At 41.5% G+C, this 27418-nt stretch overlaps 1 protein-coding gene across 1 annotated transcript; it reads right to left on the reverse strand.

The window, feature by feature from the left end:
* Nucleotides 1–2045: 2045 nt before the first annotated feature.
* LOC133420425 (uncharacterized) lies at nucleotides 2046–27378 on the reverse strand. Its single transcript, XM_061710119.1, has 22 exons — nucleotides 27282–27378; nucleotides 24963–25237; nucleotides 24734–24838; nucleotides 23187–23282; nucleotides 23031–23074; nucleotides 21073–22220; nucleotides 20134–20238; nucleotides 19997–20031; nucleotides 17164–17319; nucleotides 16278–16406; nucleotides 15266–15304; nucleotides 14424–14549; nucleotides 13097–13223; nucleotides 11669–11839; nucleotides 11556–11590; nucleotides 10355–10519; nucleotides 9242–9376; nucleotides 7146–7184; nucleotides 6922–7062; nucleotides 5836–5924; nucleotides 2184–2266; nucleotides 2046–2134 (listed from the first exon to the last, which is right to left on the reverse strand). The coding sequence occupies exons 1-22, from the start codon at nucleotides 27376–27378 to the stop codon at nucleotides 2046–2048; spliced, it is 3429 nt and encodes a 1142-aa protein (XP_061566103.1).
* Nucleotides 27379–27418: the final 40 nt, after the last annotated feature.

The raw sequence follows: 27418 nt of genomic DNA on the forward strand, positions 1-27418 counted from the left end.
GAGGAAACTCCTTCCGCGTTCATTTGACCAATCAGAGAGCAGCTGGTTCACGCATGGCATTTGTGATCAGCTTTGAAACGGTACAGACGTTTGCCTTGTGAACACAAACCCCACGAACGAGAAACGGAACAACTGTATCGATTTAGCCCGTGAATCAGAACAAAACAAACGGGCCACAGGTCTGAAAGCAGCCTATGTGAAAATCTACTTGAAACAGGTGAAAATTGTTGTTTTTTCCAGTGATGAGTCTTGTTTTAAGTGTAATGAGATGTTTTTACTAAAATTAGACATTTTAACTAGAAATAAGACAAATATTCTTGTTAAGATTTAGAGTTTTTGCAGTGATCCATTTTACTTATCCTGTGAAGGACAGAGTCATATTGATAAGTTCAGAAAAGTGTTTTTTATTTTTGTGTTTTGATGTATTAGATGTAAGCCCAGTGGATATTTAAAGCTTACAGAAGGCTGCATTTAACTGCTGCTATGTCATTCCTGCAGTATTTCTGCAGGTGTTTTGGTCACTGCTATTATTTGTAATATATTATATTATTTGTAATCAGCACAAATTATCTGTCCCTATATGATAAAATCCACCATCCCCCCTGATTTTTTTTTTACAATTCGAGTACTGAATACGGGACAAAGTGCGTCCCTTTTCAGCTCAATATGGGACGCTACTTTAGTTTATAAATACGGGACGATTCTGTTTTTCAAGGGACGGTTGGAAACCCTACTTAGAGGCAGTGTTGTGCTAGTTACTGAAAAATAGTAACTAGTTACCGTTACTAGTTACTTCATTAAAAAAGTAACTCAGTTAGTTAGACCAAAAAGTAGAGTGTTACTATGAAAAGTAACTAGTTACTTTAAATAAAAACATTATTTTAAATGCTCCCATTAATCCCCTCTAGCCTTCATTTCAGCAGGTACTGTATGGATTTGCATTGTGCATCATGTTCTGCATTCTGATTGGCTAAACAGTCTCCCCGCTTCTTCACTTCCTGTGTCAACAACGTTGGTTGCTTAGCAACAAGCTGAGAACGGCCAATGAGCTTCAGCAGCAGCTCAAGAACGGGACCCTTTGATGAATCGTTCATTACAGTCTCAGATATAATAATCCATGGTGTCATGTCGGTTTATAAGAATCTTTTTGCCCAGAAGAATAAAGAGCGACAACAACGACCCATAACTATTTTCTTCTCTGGAAAAAACACAGCTGCACCGCGGCTTTAGGAGAAAAAGACGCTACAGAGTCGGGATGCAGTGGCTCAGAAGAGCAGTGGAATACGTGCGAGGCGGGGCTGATCTCTGCAATTTGAAGCCTTCTATAATAATTGTAAAAAGAATTTCACTTATCACAGGTTCTTTTTGGAACGTAACCCCCGCAAAAAAACAGGGATTACTGTAATGACAATATCTCCACGTTGTGAAACTCGCCTTCTCTTGGCTCATGACTGTCATGTTTTTGAACGCACGCCCACTATGTTTCCTCTGGTCTCCGCGTGTGGGGAAAAAAAGCTTCACTGTAGCCAGAAATAAGGGAGTAACGCACCGTTTGGTAACGGTAACTGCGTTACTGAATTTAAAATGTAATGCGTTAGAGTATTAGTTACCGCATAACTAATGGCGTTACTGTAACGCGTTACTAAATAACGCGTTAGTCCCAACACTGCTTAGACGTAACAAGAAAACCTGAGCTTTACCGTCGCCTTTGCCCGACTCGTCGCTGGCGTCCGCCGCTGATGTTTCTCCCCCCTGAACCGTCTCCGGAGCATCAGCTGAAGCTCCTGCAGCGGACTGCAATGTGGCCTCGGCCGAGGTCTCCGATCCCTGAGCTGGACCACTGGAAGGTTTACCTGACGCCGTCTCAGATAAACCGGTTTGTGGAGAACTGGTATTAGTTGTTGAAAGGGTTGCATCTCCATCTTCCTCCTCCTCAGCAGCATTTCTGGCAGCTTCTGCCTCGGCTGAGCTTCCCGAAGGCCGTTGGTTCTGAGAAACCTCCGTGTGAGCCGCCAGCCCTCGTACCGGAGACCCGGGCTCTGTTTTCACGGCCCGCTGGGTCTGCGACGAAGCCTCGACTGAGACGCCTGGAGATGAGACTGCTCCGGTATCGTCACCGGCAGGTTGTGTCCCGCTGTCACATGACCCAGAGAGAGGACTCTGGGATGCAGCTCTGGCAGCACGGACGGCTGCGCCGGCGTCGTCGTCTTCAAGGTCCATGACGAAGTCACCGGACTCTAGTAAACGCTGTTTGAGGCTCTTCAGACTAAAAATCAAGGAATTTTAAAGGTTTTACAAAAAACAGTCCAGGAAAATCAATTTAAACACATTTTAAGCCGCAGCCGCTGAATCTTCTCTTATTTACGGAAGAGTATTAGGGCCAGGCTGGAGAAAAAATATTTGAGAGGGGAAGATTTTTTTTGATTGTGCACTTCGAGAAAAAAGGCGAAAGGTTGAGGAAAAAAGGAGTAATACCACTTCTGACCACAGGGGGGCACACAGCTCTGCTCTGCTACGGGACGGTCCAGCATGTCTTGTAATACCACTTTCTCCCACTGAAATGTCGAGATTAATGTTGAAATACAATTTCGAGAAAAAAGTGGACATTTCAAGAATAAATTTCGCCTTTTTTCCTCAACATTTCAACTTTATTCACAAAATTTCGACTTTTTTCTAAATATTTCGACTTTTTTCTCGACATTTCGACTTTTTTCTCGAAATTGTACTTCAACATTAATCTCGACATTTGGACTTTTTTCTCGTCATTTTGACTTTTTTCTCGACATTGAGTTTTTTCTCTAAGTTTTTTTTCCTTGCTTTTAATCAGTGTCTTTTTATATTGTCTTATTCAGATTTTGTCTCTTAGCCCTTTTCTTGTCCCTTTTTTATGTCTTCGCTTTTTAAGCACTTTCTGTGAAGCACTTTGGTTGCGGCTCAGCCGTTTGTTTATGTGCTATACAAATAAAATTTGACTTTGACCTTGAAGTGCATAGTGAAAAAAAAATGTTCCTCCTCTAAAATATTATTTTTATTTTTCTCCTGCCTGGCCCCAATACTCTTCCGTACTTATTCTACGTTTAAATGATGCAAAAATGATTATTGTTACTATTAAACAAGGCGCAACTTTGTTTACATGTATTAGAGCAGATAAACTGAAATACTCACGACTCAACTCGTCCAACTTTGCTCCTGCAGAAGAAAGAAAGCAGTCGGTCAGATAAAAAAAAGCAGCCGCTGAGGAAGTAATGACTTATCGATCCTGCGTTTGTTTCATCTCTCCCAACCCTTTAGGCCCAGAGGCTTCATCCTCACAAGTCTCGACCCAAACCTACTCCTACTTTCCAATCTCGGGCTTCACAAGAGCTCAGTTTTAACCACAGTTGCTCACGATGCTCCAGAGGAGCCGGATTGAACAGAGCGTCCAGACGAGACTTCGGAGGAAGTTCAACGACGGTGAACAAATACACCACCAAAAAACGAGGATATATCAGCTAAAGTTGTAAAAACATCTCAGCCTTTAAGCCTCCGCGCTGCTTTAACTTCCAAATATCTACACAATTTATACCTTAAACACAGGATATGCAATAAAATAATAAATAAAAGCCAACATAATGACTCAAACACACAACTAAAAGCAGGTTTGCTGTTATATTGTTCATATAAAACTGTTTCTGGTGAACTGATAAACACTGATTTAGTTTGTCTTTAGTTTTTATAAGTTTCCCAGAGTCACCCACAGGCCCTGGCTTATATTTAGGAGATCTAAACATTTACCTGTTTGCACTTTGGTACCGGTATGTTAAAGATGGAAATTTCACACTACAGGTTTTGACATAAGTTCCTTAAAAATAGAAAAATACCACTGACATGTAAGACTTTGGTGGTAAAAGTTCAGAGGAGGAGGATGAGGATGAAGAGCAGTAGCTGACCGTAACAGTCTGTGCTGCATTACTTAGATAACATGACCTCCAGCGAGCAGCGGCTCGTAAATCTTTTGTGATCCTTCCACACAGAAGTCTTATCTTTATGCTCTCACAGACAAGGGTTTCCAGTTTAACGGGGAGAGAAACTGAGAGAAACCCACACACAGCTGCAAACAGCGGGGAAAAACTCAGACTTCAAACTGCTATGTTGAATATTTGAGTGCAGTCTATGAATAAAAAGTTCATCATCTCAAGTGAGTTCATGTTTCTTCTGAGACTAAAATGAAAAGATTACATTCTCTTAGTTTGGAGCTTCGGTCCAGTCGGGTCTCTTTTCCACACGCAAGACTGTGACGACCTCCTTAAGGTCATCAGAGTTGGAAAAGTACCCAGAAAAACAAGAATAAAATTAAAGCTGCAAGCAGCCATGAACGTACCTTCACGCGTGCAATTTTCACCAATAAAAGTCAAGGACTCAAAACTAAGTCCGATGACACCACCCACGAGTCTTTATGTCAAACTATTCAAAAGTTATGGCAGAAAGAAGGAACCATCAAATATGGACCAACCAGATGAAGGGGGGGCACGCTTTTTAGCGTCTATTGTCGCCACGGTAACGCTTTTGAAAGAGAAAAGTAATGCGCTTCATCGCAGGATGGAAATGCACATTTTGATGTATAACACACCTGGGTGCACGTTACGGTTCGGGCCGCATTAATGGCCGAAGGAATGGCATAAATTGCGCCAAAATTACACGATTAATTCAAAATGGCCGCCTTCCTGTTCGGTTTCGGCCATGGCACAAAGAGACTTTTCTTTAAGTTGCGACATGATACAGGTGTGTACCGATTTCCGTGCATGTACGTCAAACTGTATTGTGGGGCTTGAGGCACAAAGTTTTCTAGCGGGCGCTGTTGAGCCATTAGGTCACGCCCATTAATGCAAACCATGAAATATCACATTTTTTGCCAGGCCTGGCTTGCGTGCAAAATTTGGTGACTTTTGGGGCACGTTTAGGGGGGCAAAAAGGCCCTTATTTTGTCAGAAGAAAAACGAGGATAAAAACAAAAACTCCTACAGATACAATAGGGCCTTCGCACTGTAAGTGCTCGGGCCTTAAAAATAAAAAGATCAGTAGTTTTAATGTTTGAGACAAACGTGAACGTCTTCCCCGGCGCTGAAGTCACACGGCTAAAACTGGTGACGCCACGTCACAGACGAGGCGTCCAGATCCTGTACCTGGTTACCATGGCAGCTGGACCTGAGGAAAGGCTCATGGGAGAACTGCCCAGACTCACTAACCGTCCCCGTCTGGTCTCCTCGCATTTCCTCTGTAGAGCCGACGAAAGGGAAGTTACATCTACCGTATTGGCCCGAATATAAGACGACCCTGATTATAAGACGACCCCCTCTTTTTCAAGACTTTGAAAAAAGACTTTTTGAACACCAAATTCAATTTTCATACAGAAAATAATCACAGTACATCTGAAACAAATGATTATAATAATATATTCGAGAGAAAAAGCATGTTATTTTGCCTCATTCAGATCATCATCTTGAAGTTTGCATCATAACTTCTCCTCAGCTGTCGGTTTACCTGCCGATCTTCCACCCACTTTTCTACAGATTGTCGCTACGTTTCTCCATTTTCTGTTATCTCTTCATTTATTTTCTTCTCTCTTTTTTTCTTAGCGCTATTTTTTATTTTTCTTCTTCGTGACAGGAGTTCGCTTTGGCCTGGAGAGTTTAGTTCAGCATTGGCTTTAAATATATCTGGCGCCATCTAGCGTTGTGAATGTGTATAATGTCTAGACTCCGAATGTAAGACGACCCCCACTTTTTCAGTCTTATTTCAATGCAAAAAACACCGTCTTATATTCGGGCCAATACGGTAATTTATGGACGAACATACCAGACGGGGTGAACGGATGGCTTCTCCAAGGTGGCGACGTGCTCCATCACCTGCGTTACACCGCTGGATTCAACCATCTCAATGCATATCTGAGGGCGGAGGAGAGGAAATGTAATGCAGCTCTGAATCTGTTATCTGTTTAACCCTTGTGCTGTCTGCGGGTCAAGGAAGGAGGAAGGGAAGAAGGGAGGAAAGAAGGAAGAAAGAAAAGAAGGAAGGGTGAAAAGAAGGAAGGCAGGATGGGAGAAAAGGAAGGAAGGAAGGAAGGAAGGGTGAAAAGAAGGAAGGAAGGAAGGAAGGAAGGAAGGAAGGAAGGAAGGAAGGAAGGAAGGAAGGAAGGAAGGAAGGAAGGAAGGAAGGAAGGAAGGAAGGAAGGAAGGGTGAAAAGAAGGAAGGCAGGAAAGAAGGAAGGAAGGCAGGAAGGAAGGAAGGAAGGCAGGAAGGAAGGAAGGAAGGAAGGAAGGAAGGAAGGAAGGAAGGCAGGAAGGAAGGAAGGAAGGAAGGAAGGAAGGAAGGAAGGAAGGAAGGAAGGAAGGAAGGAAGGAAGGAAGGAAGGAAGGGTGAAAAGAAGGGAGGAAAGAAGGAAGGAAGGGAGGGAGAAAAGGAAGGGAGAAAAGAAGGAAGGGGGGAGGGAAGGAAGGAAGGAAGGAAGGAAGGAAGGAAGGAAGGAAGGAAGGAAGGAAGGAAGGAAGGAAGGAAGGAAGGAAGGAAGGAAGGAAGGAAGGAAGGAAAGAGCAGGAGGAAAGAAGGAAGAAAGGGAGAAAAGAAGTAAGAAAGGGAGAAAAGAAGTAAGGAAGGAAGGAAGGAAGGAAGGAAGGAAGGAATGAATGAAGGAAGGAAGGAAGGAAGGAAGGAAGGAAGGAAGGAAGGAAGGTGGAAGGGAGAAAAGAGGAAGGAAGGAGGAAGGAGAGAGCAGGAGGAAAGAAGGAACAGGAGAATTAGGTCATTTTGACCCAAAGACAGTACCAGGGTTAAAGGTTAAAAACAACTCATGTTGCTCTTGTTGTACATCAGATTTCTTTCATTTCAGGATCCTCCCTCTCCACACCGGGTCTGAGTAACGCAGGAGAGCGAGTGTAAACCCACCCTGTTGCCGAGCGGCAGGAAGTTGACGAAACAGGCGACGGCCGCCAGCTCCTTCACAACCTTCATGATGTGGTTCACGTTGATCTCGCAGATCTCCAGACACAACAGCCGATCCTCCAGAGCCGCTATCTCCGGGACGTACTGGCGAGAACGAGACAGCTGCCGTTAACGTCGGTCTCGTTAGGGACGCGACCGCAGATCTACGTGAGCCACCGACCACTTACAACGTTGCTCCACTTCAGCATACTTTGGTACACCATCTCCTGCAAAAACATGAAAAAAACAAACATTGGTTGTCACTGAACATTCTTGGTACAAATGTACAGTAAATCTATTAGTGTACTTCATAATCTCCCAAACACAGTTTAGGGCAGTGATTCTCAACCAGGTGTCCGCGGACCCCCTAGTGCTCTATAGCCTCTTTAGTGCCGTCCTAGTGGCTCCCTGGAGCTTTCTAAAAAATGTTTGACCTTTTTTTTCTTTTTCTTTTTTCCCTTTTTTTTCTTCCTTTTTTTTTCCTTTTTTCCTTTTCTCAACATTTCGACTTTTTTCTCGAAATTTCGACTTTTTTCTCGAAATTTCGACTTTTTTCTCGACATTTCGACTTTTTTCTCAACATTTCGACTTTTTCTAAATTTTGACTTTTTTCTCGTCATTTTGACTTTTTTCTCGTCATTTTGACTTTTTTCTCGACTTTTTTCTCGAATTTTGACTTTTTTCTCAACATTGACTTTTTTCACAAAATTTTGACTTTTTTTCCCGACATTATACTTTTTTCCTCGACATTTGACTTTTTTCCTCGACATTTCGACTTTTTTCTCGTCATTTTGACTTTTTTCTCAACATTTCGACTTTTTTCTCAACATTTTGACTTTCTCTAAATTCTGACTTTTTTCTCGTCATTTTGATATTTTTCTCGACCTTTGACTTTTTTTCTCAACATTGACTTTCTTCACAAAATTTCGACTTTTTTCCCCGACATTTGACTTTTTTCCTCGACATTTGACTTTTTTCCTCGACATTTCAACTTTTTTCTCTCGACATTTCGACTTTTTTCTCTCGACATTTCAACTTTTTTCTCTCGACATTTCAACTTTTTTCTCTCGACATTTCGACTTTTTTCTCGAAGTGCATAATGAAAAAAATAATCTTCCCCAGTTATAACTAATATAGATACATGCAGCATGTGTTGTCTTCATTGTAAGACTTATACAAGACTTCTAATTATTGGCGGCTCCAGACATATTTGTTGTTTGTGTTTTTGGTCCAATATGGCTCTTTCAACATTTTGGGTTGCCGACCCCTGCGTTAGATCAACCCTGAGTTATTAATTCTAAGTATCTCATAACCATCATTGTCCTCCATTGTTCTTGTAGTTTGCTGTGCTTTTCTCTTCTGTGCACGTCTGCAGGCCAGAGCCTCAAGAGCAGTGTCTGCTGTCTACATCTGTTTATATAGTCATCCCTGCAGTCCTCTGCATCATTCTGACTCTTTTCCTGCTCTGGGTCCCCATTATGATCCAGGTCCTGGTCCAGGTTTCTTCCCGCCTAAAAGGGAAGTTTTTCTTGCCACTGTTTGGCTTTAAGGTTTTTTTTTGTTTTTTTTTTAAACCTGCCATTGATTCTTTAATAATTGCAAGTCTAAACGCCGGGTGTCAAAGCGGACCGTGATCAATCTTTGGGAATCTTGTTCATTATCTTTCCATGCTGAGGGAAGGACAGGGTTCAGAAACGACTAATGTGAAGGTTTTATACTGCAGAACTAACTTTCAAACTGTCCTGAACATGGAGAACCGACTTTCCTCCATTTCGGCATGAATCGGCACAGATTACTTTTGTAATACTGTATTTGACCCGGTCTTTGTAAGTTTTGACCGTATAGAAACGTAATGCTCGTCAGTTGTGTGAAATAAGACCTGGAAGCAGGCATTGAGGCATGGAATTGTCAAATTAGTTTAATTCACCGTATGAATTGTTACAGATTACTTTTGTAATACTGTATTTGACCCGGTCTTTGTACGTTCTGACCGTATAGAAACGTAATTCTTGCCATTGTAAGAATGAGATGTACCTGCTGTACTCTACTGCCCTTACTTTTTAACAACTTATGCTTTTTATTATTTTACCTCTTTTATTATCATTTTATTTCATTTTATTAGTTATTTACTGTTTAATTGTGTCTTGCTGCTTTTAATGTCGATGTAAAGCATTTTGAATTACCTTGTGTTGAATTGTGCTACACAAATAACCTTGCCTTGCCAATCACTTAAAATTTGATTTCGATAGATTTTAAGGTGAAAATGAGTCAGGTGTTTCCGTACCTCACTGGATCCGGGATGCATGTCCTCCAGGACTAGGTGGGTGCCCAGTTGGCAGCCTCCGACAGAAACTGGGACGCTGATGTGGTCCCGGATAAAACGGTAGCACAAATCCCGGTCGCAGAAGAACACAAACGCCTGGAGGTTCAGGAGAGGACAAGATTAAAATAATCTAATCTGAGCCGTAAAAGTCTGCTCTCTTAACCATGCTGCTCCTTTCTTTGGGAAGTATTGTTATGCTCAATTTATCTGTAGGCCTGTGTTGAAAAAAATCGGTTTTCCGATTCTAAATCGATTCTCATATTACTTCCTAAAAATCGATTTGTATGTCTAAAGATCAATATTTTTCATTATTACATTTTCGCCTGGTGAACTTAAATCCCAGTAGTCACGTCATTTCAGTCACACATGCGTTGTGGCAATTTCTTTCTTTGTTTTGCACTTTAAATGGATATTGAAAGGCATATTTGAGTTATTTATTTCTTATTTATTTCATACAAATAACTTTTTAGATTTTCTTGTTTTGAGAATTACTACTGCCATGTTTTTGCCTTTAAATATGTTTAATAGTATGAAAACATTAAAGTTTTCAATTATAATTGCATACATTGTCTATATTTCACTGCTTTATATACTTTCTTGGGGTTAGATTTGCATAACATGCTAAAAACCAAAAATTCTACAAAATTAAAAACCCGAAAAAAAAAAAGAAAATGGAAAAACTAAAAACGGAATGTGGGAAAAAATAAAACCGATTTCATCCGTCTCTGTTTGCTGTCCTGTGTTTTTGTTTGATAATTATGACCCATGATGTTTCTGAAAGCAGTTGTATCAGCATTCTGGGAGATGATTGGTCCTTACAGCATCATTAGCTGCCAATACTTGCTGTTGAATCTCAATATAACACTAGTATTAATATGTTGCATAACTACACAGTCATATAATTCATGCAACAGCTGAAAAACAGTTTTAATAACACTAACCCAAATCAATATCGGAATCTAATCAAATCTTGATAATCGATACTTCTGTTATCCGTCGCCGTGGCAACACCATTGAAGCGATGGAAGCTGGAAATGAAAAGGTGCTGGCGTCGTTGCGCCGCCGGCTCCTTACCCTCCTCTGCAGCGGCAGCACCACCACCTTGTAGTAGAGGGAGTGCAGGGTCCTCTGGGGGAGATGTTGCCACACCAGCTTAGCCACGTCTGCATGCGTGTAGTTTCCCTCCGGCAAACCCGTCAGCATGATGGTGGGGAACGCCGAGCCTCGGAGCTCAGACTCCTACAGCACAAAAGGTTTGCTTCAATGTGGAGGCGACGGAAGAGCAGGACCGACCGCAGGCTGAACGGTTTGTTACGGAAGAGTATTAGGGCCAGGCAGGAGAAATAATATTTGAGAGGGGAACATTTCATTTTATTGTGCACTTTGACTTTTTTCTCAACATTTTGACTTTTTCGACATTTTTACTTTTTTCTCGAAATTGTACTTCAACATTAATCTCGACATTTTGACTTTTTTCCTCAACATTTGAACTTTATTCACGAAATTTTTACTTTTTTCTCAACATTTCGACTTTTTTCTCGACATTTTTACTTTTTTCTCGAAATTGTACTTCAACATTATTCTCGACATTTCGACTTTTTTCTCAACATTTGAACTTTATTCACGAAATTTTTACTTTTTTCTCAACATTTCGACTTTTTTCTCGACATTTTTACTTTTTTCTCGAAATTATACTTCAACATTAATCTCGACACTTCGACTTTTTCTTGAAATTTACTTCAACATTATTCTCGACATTTCGACTTTTTTCTCAACATTTCGACTTTTTTCTCGACATTTCAACTTTTTTCTCGAAATTGTACTTCAACATTAATCTCGACATTTTGACTTTTTTCTCGACATTTCAACTTTATTCACAAAATTTTGAATTTTTTCTCAACATTTCAACTTTTTTCTCGAAATTGTACTTCAACATTAATCTTAACATTTCGACTTTTTCTTGAAATTTACTTCAACATTAATCTTAACATTTCGACTTTTTCTTGAAATTTACTTCAACATTATTCTCGACATTTCGACTTTTTTCTCAACATTTCGACTTTTTTCTCGACATTTTGACTTTTTTCTCGAAATTGTACTTCAACATTATTCTCGACATTTCAACTTTTTTCTCAACATTTCGATTTTTTTCTCGAAGTGTATAATGAAAAAAAAATCTTCCTCTAAAATATTATTTTAATTTGTCTCCTGCCTGGCCCTAATACTCTTCCGTAGTTCGTCCTCTACCTCTTCGGCTTTTTATGCACCAACTCACCGTTACGCCGTTGTTTCCTCCGATCGTCATGAACCCTAGACACATAGGAGTTATCAGTCATTTACAGTGAACAAGCTTTACTTCTACATTTAATTAGTTTGTCTCTCTCTTACGTGGGATGTTGAACCAGGGAGATGCCGTCGGGAACACGTAGGGAATAGTCGTCATGGTGACCCAAAATGGCGGAGTGCTGCATCCCGGGACGCCGCAGGGGGCGGTCGGTGTCTTCGCCCCGTCGATGATGTCGCTGCTGTCCGGCAACGCCTGCTCCGGGCGTCTCGGCGCTAAAGACCGGAGGTGAGGTTGGTTATCCGTAGTGTTGTCCCAATCACAGCATTTTCAAAACAACGGTATCGGCCAAAAAAGTATCGGGACATACCTAGTTATTAATGTTTTTAATATATATTAAATTGTTTTATATATCGTTGCATTTAACATCACTTCCGGCCAACGAAGTAAGCGAAACTAACATGGTTTACATGTTTGAATTGTGAAATGTTCTATCTGTTCATGTTGCATTAAGCTGCTGCTATTCATTTCCATCCATTCAGAATGTTGCACTAAGGTTCAAAAAGTATTTTAATTTTCTTGTGTTTGTGAGTTTGACTGCATGTCATTCAACTACCTCTTTTGAAGTTAAATTTAGTTATTTTGTGGTGTGATTATGTTTGTAAGCAGATATATACATGGATATAGAGCAGATACAGTATAGTGTAAATAAGTATATTTATATAAATATTTATATGGGCATGTGTGTACAAATATATAGAAAATTTCAACTATGTGTATGTATGCATGCATGTATGTGTGAAGTATGTGTGAGTATAATTACAGTATATAATAATAATAATAATAATAATAATAATAATAATAATCATCATAATAATAAGGTGTGTGAATATTTATAAATACAGGTTAAATGATCAGTGAATGGGGGTAGGACTAAATAAGTTTACACTTCTTCCTACTTCCTCCTTTTTGGCACATGTAGATCAAGATAGCAAGTTTTGGAGGATTAAATTCTTTGTTTTGTTCTTGTTTTCTTAAACTTCTCATGAAGGGTTGTTTCTTTTTTTTTTTACATGTACAAAATTTAAATAAATCAAATCAAATTTTTGTTACTGCACTATTCTGCACTTGTTTTAGTTTACAATTTCATGTGCTGATAAGCTTTGTTGAAATATATGTCCATGTTGTTCTCCAATGGACAATAAAAGAAACTTTAATTTAGCTTTTGTCCTCTTTTTTTTTTTTTTTTTTAATTCATTGCCAAAATGTATCTGATCGGGGAAAGAGTATCGGAATTGTATGAGGAGCCGAAAATAGTGATCGGACCGGGAAAAATCGGGATCGGCAGATACTCAAACTGAAGTGATCGGGAGCTAAAAAAGATCCTGATCGGGACAACCCTAGTTATCGGTGATAATGACGACGCTGATGACATCGGTACCGTACACCGGGCCTCTACAGGAGCCAGCACATGTTCATCAACAGTTTCACCTCCTGTTATTAATGCTGTTTAGTAGGATATGCTTCCTTACGTTGTGCCACCAGGTTCCCTCGCGGTACTTTCATCCTGCCGACGATGTGGACGCGCCCCCGTCCCAGAAGGCTGTACCAAACTCCGAGTCGATCGGCGTCAGAAACCGTCCTGAACTCAATAAAAACCTGGAACACAGAGGGGTGAACAACTAACCCGAGCTCTGCTTTTAGAGCGTCTCAGCACCCATAGACATATACGTAGACGGCCCATCGAGCGCTGAGCCGTACGTCAACGCCGCCATATTGGATGTTCAAGACTGCGCTGTAAACTAATACAAGTAAATTGACTTATTTTCATAAAGCGCCTTTCTACAAAAAAATTACGTTTTAAGTCTCATTTATTCATTCACACACGCACTAATATACTTCAGAAACAGCTAGGCACCGGGCCGCTCGGTGGTGCAGTGGGTTAAGCAGCGGGCCATATACTGAGGCTACAGTCCTCCTGCAACGGTCGCGGGTTCGAATCCAGCCCGCGCACCTTTGCTGCGTGTCTTCCCCGTTATCTCTCTCTACCCCTTTCCAGTTTGCATCTCCAATAAAGGGCCACTAGAGCCCAAAAAAACCTTTAAAAAAAAAAAAAACAGCTAGGCACCAAATATATTTAATTTTCTCAGATGGCAAAAATAAGAACTTTATTGATCCCACATAGGAGTAATTCATGTTATATCAGTTATAGGGAACAAGGTAGTGCCGAAAAACAATATATATCCCCCCTCACAAAAATAAGAAAAATAGAGAAACATATTTTCTCATCAACAAAACATATTTTTTAATTTTGAAGTAACAAAAAAAATATTTTAACTATTTTTCAGATTTTTTCAATTATTCTATTGTCTGAAAAATGGTTCAAATGTTATTTTATGGTCTGAAAAATGGTTCAAATATTATGTTATTTGAAAAATTTTAAATTTGTTTTTTTGATCTATTTTTCTATATTTTTCTTATTTTTGTGAGGGGGGATATATATTGTTTTTCGGCACTACCTTGTTCTCTATAGCTGATATAACATGAATTACTCCTATGTGGGATCAATAAAGTTTTTATTTTTGCCATCTGAGAAAATTAAATATATTATATTTGGTGCCTAACTGTTTCCCAAGTATATTAGTGCGTGTGTGAATGAATAAATGAGACTTAAAACGTACATTTCTTTGTAGAAAGAAGAAAGAAGACTACTTGTATTAGTTTACAGCGCAGTCTTGCCACATCCAATATGGCGGCGACGTTGACGTATCGCAGCAGCGGGCGAGCCCACTCCATGCGGCGTCTACGTATATATGTCTATGTCAGCACCTGCAGCAGGTCTCGTGTGCGTCTGCGTACCTTGTTGAGCAGAGGCAGGAAGTTCGTGACGTCGCCGATTTTCCTCAGAGTGTTCCTGAGATCCCTGGTGTCCATGGGCGAGATGTCCTGGATGTAGACGGTACTCGCTCCGTCGTCGCTGGACGGCTGCGTTTCAACACGGCACAGTGAGCAACCGGAGACATCAGCTCCAAAAATGTACGGGTGTGTTAGACCATTTTTTTTGTGGTCTTGGTCTTGTCTCGGTCTCTCCTTGTCTCGGACTCAGATAATTGAGATGCCGTTGCAAACCAAGGTGACAGAATCTGGTGATCAGCAGTTCTTCAGTGTAATTTGGCTACTTTTATGGTAAATAATGTAATTTCAAGTCGATAATTGTATCTGTAATATCTAAAATTCATGTTTCATCTCCAAATTCAGTCCAATTTAAATCAGTAACATTCACTATTCATGACTTTTCTGAGGTGGAGGGGGGTGTTGGAGCTGGTTATTCTGCTAGAGGACTTTGGGACTAGTTAGTAGTTGTGTCAATCCTTAAAAGCACTGGATTCAATCCTCCAATAGTGTAGAAATAGCGGTAGTGCAGTCACCACACATATCTGATCTCAGCTGATGGATGGAAACATTTATAGTGAGTTCAACATCATCATCCACTTCTCTGTGTTATTGAGCTGCAGTTGAATACAAGCTCATATGGAAACTAGCTGAACCAGGATGGAGATGATGTTCTACAATCACGCAGGATCAGGACATCACTAGGTTTGTTTTGGTCTCGGTCTTGATCCTAACGGGTCTTGGTTTCGGTTCAGGCGGTTTTGACTAGAAGTCTAGTGTGTGTGTGTTTGTTTGTTTGTTTTACTCACATAAGGCGTCAATCTCATCAGAGACCTATAAAACCCAAACTGAAAGAAGCAAGAAGAAAAAAAAAAAAAGGAAAAATTGGTGATTTCAGAAGAAATCAGTAGAAATCGTGGGTTTTGAAAGGAATGACGGGGCAGAAACGACTATAGTTGATATTAACATCATAATATATTATAATATTATAATTAGGGCTGGGACTTTATCGCGTTAATTACGATTAATTAATTACAGAAAAATTTACTTTTGAACTCCAAACAGTGCAGAACGTTTGTCATTACACGAGTTCCCGGTATAAGTTCCCCGTAATACTGATGCACAGAACTCAACACGAGAAACAACAATGGCAACCGATGGGAAGTCGTTGCTGGTTCGGTGGGCGGAAAGTTTAGTTTTAAAAAACTACCGAGTGGAAACCTGGATAAAAGCACAGTTGTGTGAAAATTGTGCAAGAAAGAATTTGCTGGAATCACCGGAGCTCTTCCAGCCTCCACTTTATGTTTAACTGTTGGTCTGTTTATTTTATGCCAAGGATATTTTAACTATTTTGCAATGTTCAGTTTCCACTTTTCTGGAATGTAAGGAATGTAATGAAAGTGCTGTTTTTTAATTTTACTAAACAAAAACAAATGTGTTTAAGACATAGAAAGTTTACAAAAAGTCCTGAAAAAGCTTGAATATAGCTAACTTGAATTTAAGTTTGTGCCTTGTGGACAATGCAATCATATTCCTATTATTCATATTGCACTTTATGTTAACACTCAATTATCAAAATAAACACAATTTTGTTGTTTGTTTAAATTGAAAAATGTTGCTTCTCGTGTCAAATATTGATATGTGATTAATTGCGATTAATTAATTACAAAGCCTCTAATTAATTAGATACATTTTTTTAATCGAGTCCCACCACTAATTATAATATAAAATTATTATTATTGTTACTGTTAAGTCCCCCTACTGCCCGATGACTACAAATGTTTTAGTTCAGACACGTTTTGCATCGTTCTTCACGCCTACCGGTGCCATCGATATGTCCGTCGTCACGACGTGCAGGTGGAGCATTCGGTGTTTGACGACGAGCCGCTCGTGTAGTGAAGCTGCCAGGATATCCTGCACCGTTTGCATGGTGGGCATGAGGGCCAAAGCCTGAAAGACGAGGAGACAAAACCCCCCAAAAACACATGCAACCATCGACCTCAGACTGACAAACAATCAAGACTTGGATGAGATGTCACAACTCACCGTATTATAAGGTGCATTATAAAACATATGAAGTGAAACCAAACAGTTTAGAATAACTCAGAATATCATTCAGTTGTAACTAAAACAGAAAAATAACTCGCATTTTAAATCATTCGTCTTCCACCAATCCACCAATAAAAAGGGGAGGTGGTAAGCGTCGTACTACATAAGTCCTGTTCTCTGCTGTTAAGGATGCTGTCATCTTTTTACATTGATAGATAGCTTCTGGTTTTTTTCGGTCAGAGTGAATCAAAGAGATAAGGACAACTATTGTGCAAAAAACCAAAACAACCCCAAATTAAAGCTGCAGCGATGAACGGGCCCTCGCACTCATGGCCACCGACCCCCCCCCCCCCCACCCCACCCCTGGGTTCCCCCCACATTCCTAGGTCAACAATAATATAAAAAGTGCCTTTCCTGTTCACATAAAACTCAACTTATCATCATAAGCATATCAGAAATGACACCATCCACGACTCTCTATGTCAAACCATTCAAAAGTTATAGCAGAAAGTAGGAAGTATCAAATATGGACCAATCAGATGAAGGGGGGGCGCACTTTTTGGAACCGGAACCGGAAATGCGTTGCTATCAAGCAAACCAATCACAGCCCTCTCGGTTTGCGTTGGGTCTGCGTTTGCAGGTAAAAAGTTTCACTCACCATGCAGCCCTGAGGTACGACGTAAATGTTGTCGTAGGTATAAATGAATCCGTATCTGCAGAGCACCGTGGCCACGTCGGCCTCCGTGTAGCCGCCGCTGGCGCCCTGCCAGGGCAGGTTGGTTATCAAGAGCAGCGTCGAGTGGTGGGAAAACCTCTGGAAGACAATAAGAGACAAATAATGGATGAGTTTCTTCTTATTTCACAGAAACATTATTTAAAAATAGAGATGCACCGATCGATCGGTATCGGCCTGATAACGGCCCTATCGGTTTTGATCTGAGATCGGAAAATAATAGTTCAAAACTGGCTGATCCGATGACAACAACAAACCGCAGCCAGCGCTGCGTTCACACTTCAGATTCAGGTGTCCTAAGGGGGCGTGGCCGTCTCTACAAAAACATCAACACCTGCCGGTATGGGAAGTTTACAATGCCCGAAAAAGACAACAAGTTTGCAGTTTGCAAGTTTGCATGTCCAAAGGAGAAACCTTGAGGAGGAATGCAACGAAGCTAATGGGACATTTGAAAGTTTCTCACACGAAGGAGTATATTGAGTTGCCAAAGTTGGCTGCTGCTAAGGCAGAGAAACCTATATACGACAGGAAGAAAAATAAAGAACTACATCGTAAGGTAATGGATTCATAAGCTTTGCTTATCAGCCGCTTTCTGTTGTAGAAGACGTCGGGTTTAAACGCGTCGTTAGCAGCTCGGATCCGCGGTTCACGCTGTCGCGTCGTAAATATTTCACAGATGAATGTCCGCCGGAGTTTTACCAGATTATTTACATTCCAAAGCCTCAGGCAGAACAACAGTCGTGTCAGTCGCTTCACGAGTGACATTTGGATTCTAATGTGAAGAGTTTTGCTTCACTCACAATAGTTTCCTCACACGCAGCAGATGCTACCGCTAAAGCTTTCACAAAGCTTAATAATTCATAATTCATTTTTATTTTAAGATTTAATTCCTCTTTCCACAGGAAAACTAAGGTTTATAGTTTACAACTTGTATCAACTTTTAGAGAGTGACATGTCTGCTGTTGTCTGTGTTACTGCACATGTACATAATTATTACCACAGGAAGGTTTAAGCTAGTAAGCTACACTTACTCTTTGTAACTGAGTCTAAGTCGTCTCTAAGAGTCTCTAGTGGGAAATATTGCACATTGCCTCAGCCTGAACTAAAACAGTCAATTCATGATACTTTCTCATCTCCTAATTTTTATACCTAATAATACAATGTCAGTGTTGTGTACATGAGACAACAATATTGACAAATTTCCCGCTGTGATCGGTGATCTGCAATATCGAGATCGGCAGATACTGATTTTGGAGATCGGTTATCGGTGATCGGCCCTCAAAACCCTGATCGGTGCATCTCTATTTAAAAAAAGGACGACTCTGGTGCTGGTCTCTAGATTCAAGATTATTCATCGTCGTTGTTCAGACACAACGAAGTTACAGGTGCTTCATCGAAGGTGCTGGTCCTTATATAGATAAAATGCAGAGGAAATAAAAGTTACGCAAGTAAAATACAAATATGTAAGAAAAAAAAAAAACAACAAAAATGTATAAAAAAGATTCAAATACGCCTTATGGGGGGCGGGGGCGGTCGATAAAAACACAACGCTGCGTACCCAAACACACATTAAAGTGAGAATTACTGGGAGGATCACAGGGAGAAGAGGTCAGAGTGTCCTCAGAGTTGGTTTGTTTGCTTTCTAAAGAGTCAGAGTTCAGTTCTTTCCCCATGTTTGGATAAAAGGGCAGAGATAGTTCACACAGAAGCCTCCTCTCAGGGATATATAGAGCTGGTACAGATTAGGGGTGTAACGATACACTAATCTCACGATACGGTATGGTATTATAGCAGTATTTTTTTAACAACCTTGAATGAGGAACATATGACTGGAAAAAATTGTCTTTTATTTGAAAGACACAAAATACAAAACAATGCTGTGCGTTTGCCCTATTGTTACAGTTTGTAATGCTTTATAACTGTTTAAGTTTTAAAGAGAAAGCCAGGCCAACCATTTTCCACAAACTGAACTAAAAGTAAATGTCAGGTTTGCATTATGCATCTTCAGTTTCATACAAGTACAAATATTTGGCCACAAACTGAATAGTTTCTCTCATGTATGACTTTTTTCTTTTCCAGAAACGTAACAACTAAAATTAAATTAAATAAATACAAGTAAATGCATACAATTTTACATCATAAAAAAGATTGATTCATGCTCACCTTATAAGTGTAAGAGGAGATTTATTTTTGTTAAGGTTATTTTGGTAATTCAGGGTTCATTATTTTATAAATATATTCTTTATATTGTGATGTAAATCAGGGACTATAATGACACTAGTCAGTTTATCTGTAGTGATTAGTCTGTTTTAGATTGGGCGGAGTGATACGCCACAGTACGGCACTAGCTGCTGTGTTGATGTTCTAAAATCCTACGCTGTTGAGGGACATTAAAGTACACTGGAACTCAGCAGAAGTTGTCCCTGTGTTTATCCTACTCACGACCCCAAAAAGGTTTAATTTCACAAGGTAAGGCTTAACTCTACACCAGCCTTACATAAGTAAAAGTTCAGAGCTCAAAACCCCCCAACAGTCCCGTGATCGGGACCAAAACGGTACAAGTTTCTTCTGAGCGGGGGAAGATTTTGGTCCGCGGGTCGGATGCGCGTTACTAGTAAACACAATAGATTAATATTAATAACCCAATATCGCAATACAGTTTGTCACGTCCACAACACGTATCGTGACGTTTTTGTATCGCAAAATTTCGTGGCACGATAAATTGTTCCACCCTACAGGCGGTCAGAGAGGGACTTACTCCGGTTGACAGCGCGGCTCCTCGTGACATACAATCTGTGAGGGGACAGGCAAAAGTGAAGACAGGGAGTGAAAGACTGTCAGAAATTGAGAATTTTTAGAAGGAAAAATGTCAGGTGTATAAACGTGAAGCCTCACCGAAGCTCTGCTGGGCCAGAAAGCGGCCCATCCTCTCCCCGGGAGTCAGCTCTGGTGATGTGGTGGAAGCTGGATCCTCCTGGGAACCGCTCGCCGTCACCGCATCTTCAGAGGAGACGGAGCAACATTTTAAAAGATTTACCACCTGATTTACCCTAAATTTCAAAACATTAGTGCTGTTGCATCATTAAAGGAGATTTTTGAATACTTTAAACATGTCGGGGCCCTGAGTTAAATGCAGCAGGGCCACAAACACAGAAAGGTCTGTATTGAGGCCCATTTATGAAAATTGCTTCATAAATATCGAAATATTGGTATTGAAAATGTAACTGAGTATAACGTAGGCTAATATACTAGGGAAGAGTATTAGGGCCAGGGGGGAGAAAAATAAAAATAATATTTTTGAAGAGGAAGATTTTTTTTTCATTATGTACTAAGAAAAAAGTCGAAATGTTGAGAAAAAAGTCGAAATGTCGAGAAAAGTCGTTTTTTGTCTTAGTTACCTAAGTAACCTAGTTACCTAATACTCCGTCGTAAAAAAGAACCTCTGTCACGAAGAAGAAAAAAAAAAATAGTGGTATGAAAGAGAAGAAAATAAGAGAAGAGATAACAGAAAATGTAGAAACTTAGCGACAATCTGGAGAAAAGTGGGTGGAAGATCGGCAGGTTAACCGGCAGCTGAGGAGAAGTTATGATGCAAACTTTAAGATTGTGTTTGAATGAGGCAAAATAACATGCTTTTTCTCGTGAATATATTGTAATAATAATTTGTTTCAGATGTACTGTAATAATTTTCTGTATAAAAATTTAATTTGGTGTTCAAAAAGTCTTTTTTCAAACTTAAGTCTTGAAAAAGAGGGGGTCGTCTTATAATCAGGGTCGTCTTATATTCGGGCTGATACGGTAGTGTCTTTCTCCCCTGGACATTCTCCAACGTACCTTCTGAGTTGGTGTTAGTCTCTGCGCCGCTGACTGACTGCATTGTCTTCGTCCCCGGTCCTGGCGCAGGAGACTCCTCAGAGACCTCAGCTTTGACCAAGGTCTCTGAAGCTACATCAAAACTTTCCACTTTCATGGACTCCAGCTCCGATTCTTTAAACGCCTCTTCTGCCGTATAATCAACGTTGGCAACTCCTGCCGGCGGCTTCACGTCAAATGTTGATGTATCTCTGCTTTTGATGACCTCAACCTCATCTTTTATTCCTGTTTTTATGTCCATAAACGTCTCAGAGGGACCTGGTGCAGCCGTTGCTTCCTCTTCACTGCCTGGTTTAAGACTCTCATTGGATTTGATCTGTAGACTCTTTGTTTCTGAGGCTTTTCCCTCTTTTTCCTCCGAAGATGCAGCCGTCCCTTTTAATCTTCCCTTTTTCTCATCCACTTCGGCATCGATTACTTCCGTTTTAGGTGAGGTACTTACTGATTTGCAAACCAAAAGGTTTGTCTCTGGGGCGAGTTGTGTGCAGCTCGGCTCTGCAGCAGTCAGGCTCGACTGGTTTCCAGCCTGATCTCTTACTTTTGTGGCTACCACAGTTTCTTTGGTGCTGATTTCAGGTTTTTTAGCTGCTGCTTTCTGTTTCAAGTCCCAGTTCGGACGCCCGTTTCCTGGACTCGTGGTGGTCTTGAATCCTGAGGGCTTTGGCGCTTCACTTTTTGCAACCACTGGTTTCACAGCTCCTTTTCCAGCTTTAAGACTCTTTCCTGGACTTGTGGTCTTCTTGAAGGGTGTGGATCTGGACCTCTCTTTTTTTACTACAACCGATTTCACAGCTTCAAAGCTTTTCCCAGGACTTCCGGACCTCTTAAGACCCGATGGTGCCGAAGCCACTCTCTTTACTGCAGCTGATCTCACAACACCTCGTCTCGCTTCACTTCCAGTTTTTACAGCGCATACAGACTTTTGCTTGGTTGAGATATTTTTTGCTTTGAAAACCAACATTTTAGCTTTCGTCACAAGACAGGCCGTAGCTGTGTTTTTGTTTTTCTTGTGTTTGGATAGAAGCGTTTTAATCGGGAGCAGAACCATCCTTCCTGCAGAACCCGACTTGTTGGTTTCAGTCGAGGATGAACCGGAGGCTGCAGAGTTTCTGTGAAGAGTTAAATGGGATTACATATAAATTAGTGGTGGGACTCGATTGAAAAATGATGCTTCTCGTGTCAAATGTGCGAAATATGCGATTAATTGTGATTAATTAATTACAAAGCCTCTAATTAATTAGATTAATTTTTTTAATTTAAATTGATTTTGGTATATGACTGAATCATTGAATTGACACATAAATGACAACAAAATTGTGTTTATTTTGATAACTGAGTGTTAACATAAAGTGAAATATGAATAATAGGAATATGATTGCATTGTCCACAAGGCACAAACTTAAATTCAAGTTAGCTATATTCAAGCTTTTTCAGGACTTTTTGTAAACTTTCTATGTCTTAAACACATTTGTTTTTGTTTAGTAAAATTAAAAAACAGCACTTTCAAGTACATTCCAGAAAAGTGGAAACTGAACATTGCAAAATGGTTAAAATATCCTTCAGTTAAAAACTAAAGTTTTGGCCCACCAAACCCAGCAACGTGGGTTTCCATTGTTGTTTCTCATGTTGAGTTCTGTGCATCAGTATTACGGTAACTTATACCAGGAACTCGTGCAATGACAAACGTTCCGCACTGTTTGGAGTGCAAAAGTAAATTGCGATTAAATGCGTTATTTTTTTTGTTGCGTTATTTTTCTGTAATTAATTAATTGTAATTAATGCAATAAAGTCCCAGCCCTAATATAAATATTACCTTCTTCCATCCCTGGCACATACTATCCCCCAACAAGCCACACTGTTACCAGATTTGATAGTTTATCATTAGAATAATTTAAAGAATTGAATATAAAACAGCTTACTGCTCTTCTGCCGCTGCCAGAAGGGGCTGCTCCGAAACACCTTCCTGCAGTTACAAGCAAAATAGATCAATGTGATCACTGGAAGACAAAACTGTATCATAAATATGAGCATCTGTGTCTTTACAAAGAGCAGATACGGAGTAAAAACAGTATGACCTTCTCTGTGACAGTGATTGACATCCCTTTGACATCGAGGGTCGTGACGCTCCTCAGTTTATCAGCATCTTCCTCTCTCTCCAAACACAAACTGGCCTACATGAACACACAAATCAAAAGGTGGGATTAGTACCAAGGTCACGACTGTTTATTCACAAAACCCTCAGAAAATGTGACATTTAGCACAGTAACTGCAGACATTAAGATATTTTTGGACAAAACAGTAGCTGAATAAAAACATTTAAAGCCAATCTAGTGCCCCTTTTCCAACCAAACCGGTTCCAGGGCTTGTTCTGGTTCTGGGCCAGTGCTGAGTTTGGAGTTTTCTGTTTCCACTGTCAAAGAACTGGCTCCAAGACCGGTTCCTAATTTTTTGAGATAGGATATTTGAGTTTTCTTAAGCTGTAAGCCATAATCAGCAATATTAAAATAAAAGGCTTTCAATATTTCAGTTGATTTGTAATGAATCCAGAATGTATGACATTTTTGCATTACAGAAAATAAAGGACCTTATCACAATATTCTAATTTTCTGAGACAGTCCTGTATATTTATGGTTTTATTTATTTTTGTTGCTATGTTTTATTCTCTGTTGCTAGATTGTCTGATGGGTGAAGTAGCCCAGACTAAATGTAGCATTTTCTTTGTTCTGCAGCAATATTACTCCAAAAATGCACTTGAAAGACACTTTAAATATTATTGTTTGACTGGTATCATTCCACTTGAAATGACTGTCATGTTTAGTGATGGTTTTGAGCTCTATAGATAAAATTAGTTTGAATTTCTATGTTTTATTTTCAGGGTAAGAAACATCTGCTGCTAGATTGTCTGATGGGTGAGGTAGCCCAGACTAAATGTAGAATTTTCTTTGTTCTGCAGCAATATTGCTGCAATAAAGCATTTGAAATACACTTTAAATATTCTTGTTTTGCTAGTATCATTCCGCTTGTAATTATGGGAAAATGCATAATTTAGTGTTGAATAACGTGCCAGGCATGTGCACCCCCTCTGATCTGAGATGCAGCCCTAGTCATCATTTTCTAGAACTGGCCCTGTGCTGTTACCTCAACTTTCGCGCAAACGCAACAACGTTACTGACGCTTGCAGCGTCGTAATGACGTGGCTCCCTTTAGCACCCGAGCTGTGGAAAAACACACCAGTTCTCAGCTGGTTTGCAAGTTGAATCATTTGTGAACCAGAACCAGCCCTGGAACCAGTTTGGTGGAAAAGGGGTAAAAGTAGCAAAACCACCTCCAACCACATGGGGGGGATACTGAGCTGAGCACTGACAACACTGTGCTAATGAGTGGAGACGGTCCGGCATGTATTGTAATAACATTTTTTCAAGTAAAACTTGACATAATATTTAATTTTTCAGAAGAGAAAAATCAAATCATAATGGATTTATAACCATATAAGATGTGATTCTCTTGTTAATGTTCGAACTGAGACACAAAATGTTAAAAACAGAATAAGAACAGCATTGATATGGTCTAAAAGTCATGTTCCTATAATCAACACCCATCACTCTCTTGTTTTAAAAAGTACCTCTCGTTTGGGCTTAAATAACAGAACGGATTTGGTTTTGCCAAAGGGCTCCACGGCAGCAACCACATCCCGTTTCACCATGGTTGGAGAGGCACGTTTCCCCAGCTGAGGAAAAAGGGGGTTAATGATTGTTGCATCAATACAGCTCTGTACGTGGCACACAAGTCAACGGTATTGCATCACAATGGTTGGTCCGATAACCATTTCATTTTAAAGTACAGACACTAACCTGATGCATTGTGGGAGAACTTGCCTCACTTTTCGGGAGCCCCACTGTTCTGGATTTGGAGGTCGACTCCTGGCGCGCTGCACTGGAGGGGGAAGATACAAGGGCAGCAGAGATGGAGCTGCTTCCTCCTTCACAGGGTGGAGATGAGGAACCGGCGCCCTCTCCGGAGGTTGATAACGACGCCGAAGAGGGCGTCCCCATCTCTGCTAATACTTTGGTGAACGTTTTCTCCACCAACTCCACGGCGCCAGGCTGCTCCGACAGAGATTGCAAGCCTAAAAAAGTCAAAAATAGGTTCATAGCAAAGTCAGTTTGGGAGATTTCCAGGTAAGAAAAACACATTTTCTTCTGCTTCATGATACTATTCTGTATCAAGAATCAATGCATGTATGTAGTTGTCAGGGTGTGGTTGTTGAGGACCCAAAAGCAGGAGAGCAGGAGGCAGGAGTTCACAAAACAGGGTTTAATTAACAAAAACCAAAAGCGCTGCTGGGCAGGATCAAGAAGGGCTGAACAGAAACAGGGATCCAAGAACTAGAGGAGAACATGGAGGGAGCAAACAGTACGGACCGACAAGGAGCAAGGGAAAGACAAGACCAGATATACACAAGGGGGTAACGAGACACAGGTGCAGACAATCAGGGCAGATGGAAGACAGGAGGGACAGAACTGAAACTCAAAAACTGGGGGGGAAGTGTCAAACCCTGACATACCCCCCCCTCAAGGGACAGATCCCAGATGTCCCAACGCCCCAACCCAAGGCAGGCGGAGGGGCCCGGAGGAGGGCACAGGCCAACACACGGCCAAAGTTCCGGGGGCCGTCCTCGGGACCGGGCAGACCGGCTAGACAGCTCGGGGGGTCGTCCTCGAGGCGTGGGCCCTGGACGACTTGTTGTGGGGCTCGGAAGACTTGGCGTGGGGCTCGGAAGACTTGGCGGGGTTCTTGGATGACTTGGATGACTTGGAGGGGAACTTGGACGACTTGGCGGGGAACTTGGACGACTTGGCGGGGAACTTGGACGACTTGGCGGGGAACTTGGACGACTTGGCGGGGAACTTGGACGACTTGGCGGGGAACTTGGACGACTTGGCGGGGAACTTGGACGACTTGGCGGGGAACTTGAATGACTTGGCGGGGAACTCGGACGACTTGGCGGGGGAACTCGGACGACTTGGCGGGGAACCTTGACTTGGCGGGGAACACAGGATACGAGGAGCCGGCTGAGGGGGAACCCGGGTCCGCGGCGCTGGCTGAGGGGGGTCCCGGGTCCATCACCGGAGCAGGAACGGGAGCAGGAGCTGGGGCTGGAGCTGAGGCGTCCTGGATCACCGCCAGAGCCGGAACAAGGGGGCGATGCGTCCAGGACCACCGCCGGAACAGGGGGCGATGCGTCCAGGACCACCGCCGGAACAGGGGGCGATGCGTCCAGGACCACCGCCGGAGCAGGGGCCGATGCTTCCAGGACCACCGCCGGAACAGGAACAGACTGGAGCGGGTGCCGACGTCGCCTCCCCTGGGGTCGAAGACACCTGGGTCCCCCTCGAGCCAGGCGTGTTCCCCAGAAGGGGGGAAAAGGCTGGGGTGCGTCCAGGACCACCGCCGGAGCAGGAGCAAGCTGGGGCTGGTGCCGACGCAGTCGCCGTTGCCTCCCCTGAAGGCTCCTGGGCCCAACCTGAGCCAGGCGTGTTCCCCAGAAGGGGGATTCCTCCTCCTCGGCCCAGCGCATGTTCTTGGCCGATTCCCGGCAGAAGAACTCCAGCAACGTGATGAGCTCTCCCGCTGGGTCCATCTGGTCGGTCCGTTCTGTCAGGGTGTTGTTGTTGAGGACCCAAAAGCAGGAGAGCAGGAGTTCACAAAACAGGGTTTAATTAACAAAAACCAAAACCAAAAGCGCTGCTGGGCAGGATCAAAAAGGGCAGAACAGAAACAGGCATCCAAGAACTAGAGGAGAACATGGATGGAGCAAACAGTACGGACTGACAAGGAGCAAGGGAAAGACAAGACCAGATATACACAAGGGGGTAACGAGACACAGGTGCAGACAATAAGGGCAGATGGGAAACAGGAGGGACAGAACTGAAACTCAAAAACTGGGGGGGAAGTGTCAAACCCTGACAGTAGTATCTTTATAAAGTGCATTAAACGGTTAATTTCAGATATTCATACTGATTCGACTACAGTTCTCTCTACCCTTTTTATTTCCATTTGTCAAATTTAGTGTATAGGTGAGAACGTCAGTCTGGAAAAAAAATGACGTATTCCCATTTTTAAAGGGGTTTAAATCCCAGAAATGATCAAATAATTACAACTCATCAAACCTGATGTTTCCAGGAGCCTCTTGGTCCTGGTCTCGATGCTGCACGACTTCTTCTGCTGAGACAAAGACCCTTCCAGTGTTGCTGGTCTCTTAATCATGCAGCTCCTAGTTGGAGACGCACTTCGCTCACGGCTCCTC

This window comes from Cololabis saira, chromosome 20 (assembly GCF_033807715.1).
Source record: "Cololabis saira isolate AMF1-May2022 chromosome 20, fColSai1.1, whole genome shotgun sequence".
Taxonomy (NCBI): Eukaryota; Metazoa; Chordata; class Actinopteri; order Beloniformes; family Belonidae; genus Cololabis; species Cololabis saira.

What these genes read in the sequence shown, in the direction of transcription:
- LOC133420425 (XM_061710119.1), bottom strand. Translation starts at nt 27,378, where the DNA reads ATGATTAAGAGACCAGCAACACTGGAAGGGTCTTTGTCTCAGCAGAAG. An exon ending in TGCTGAAGTGGAGCAACGTT is followed by an intron (nt 7,063 to 7,145) that starts GTAAGTGGTCGG and finishes CGTTCTCGCCAG; the next exon opens with TACGTCCCGGAGATAGCGGC. An exon ending in CGACGCCGGCGCAGCCGTCC is followed by an intron (nt 2,135 to 2,183) that starts GTGCTGCCAGAG and finishes GTCATGTGACAG; the next exon opens with CGGGACACAACCTGCCGGTG.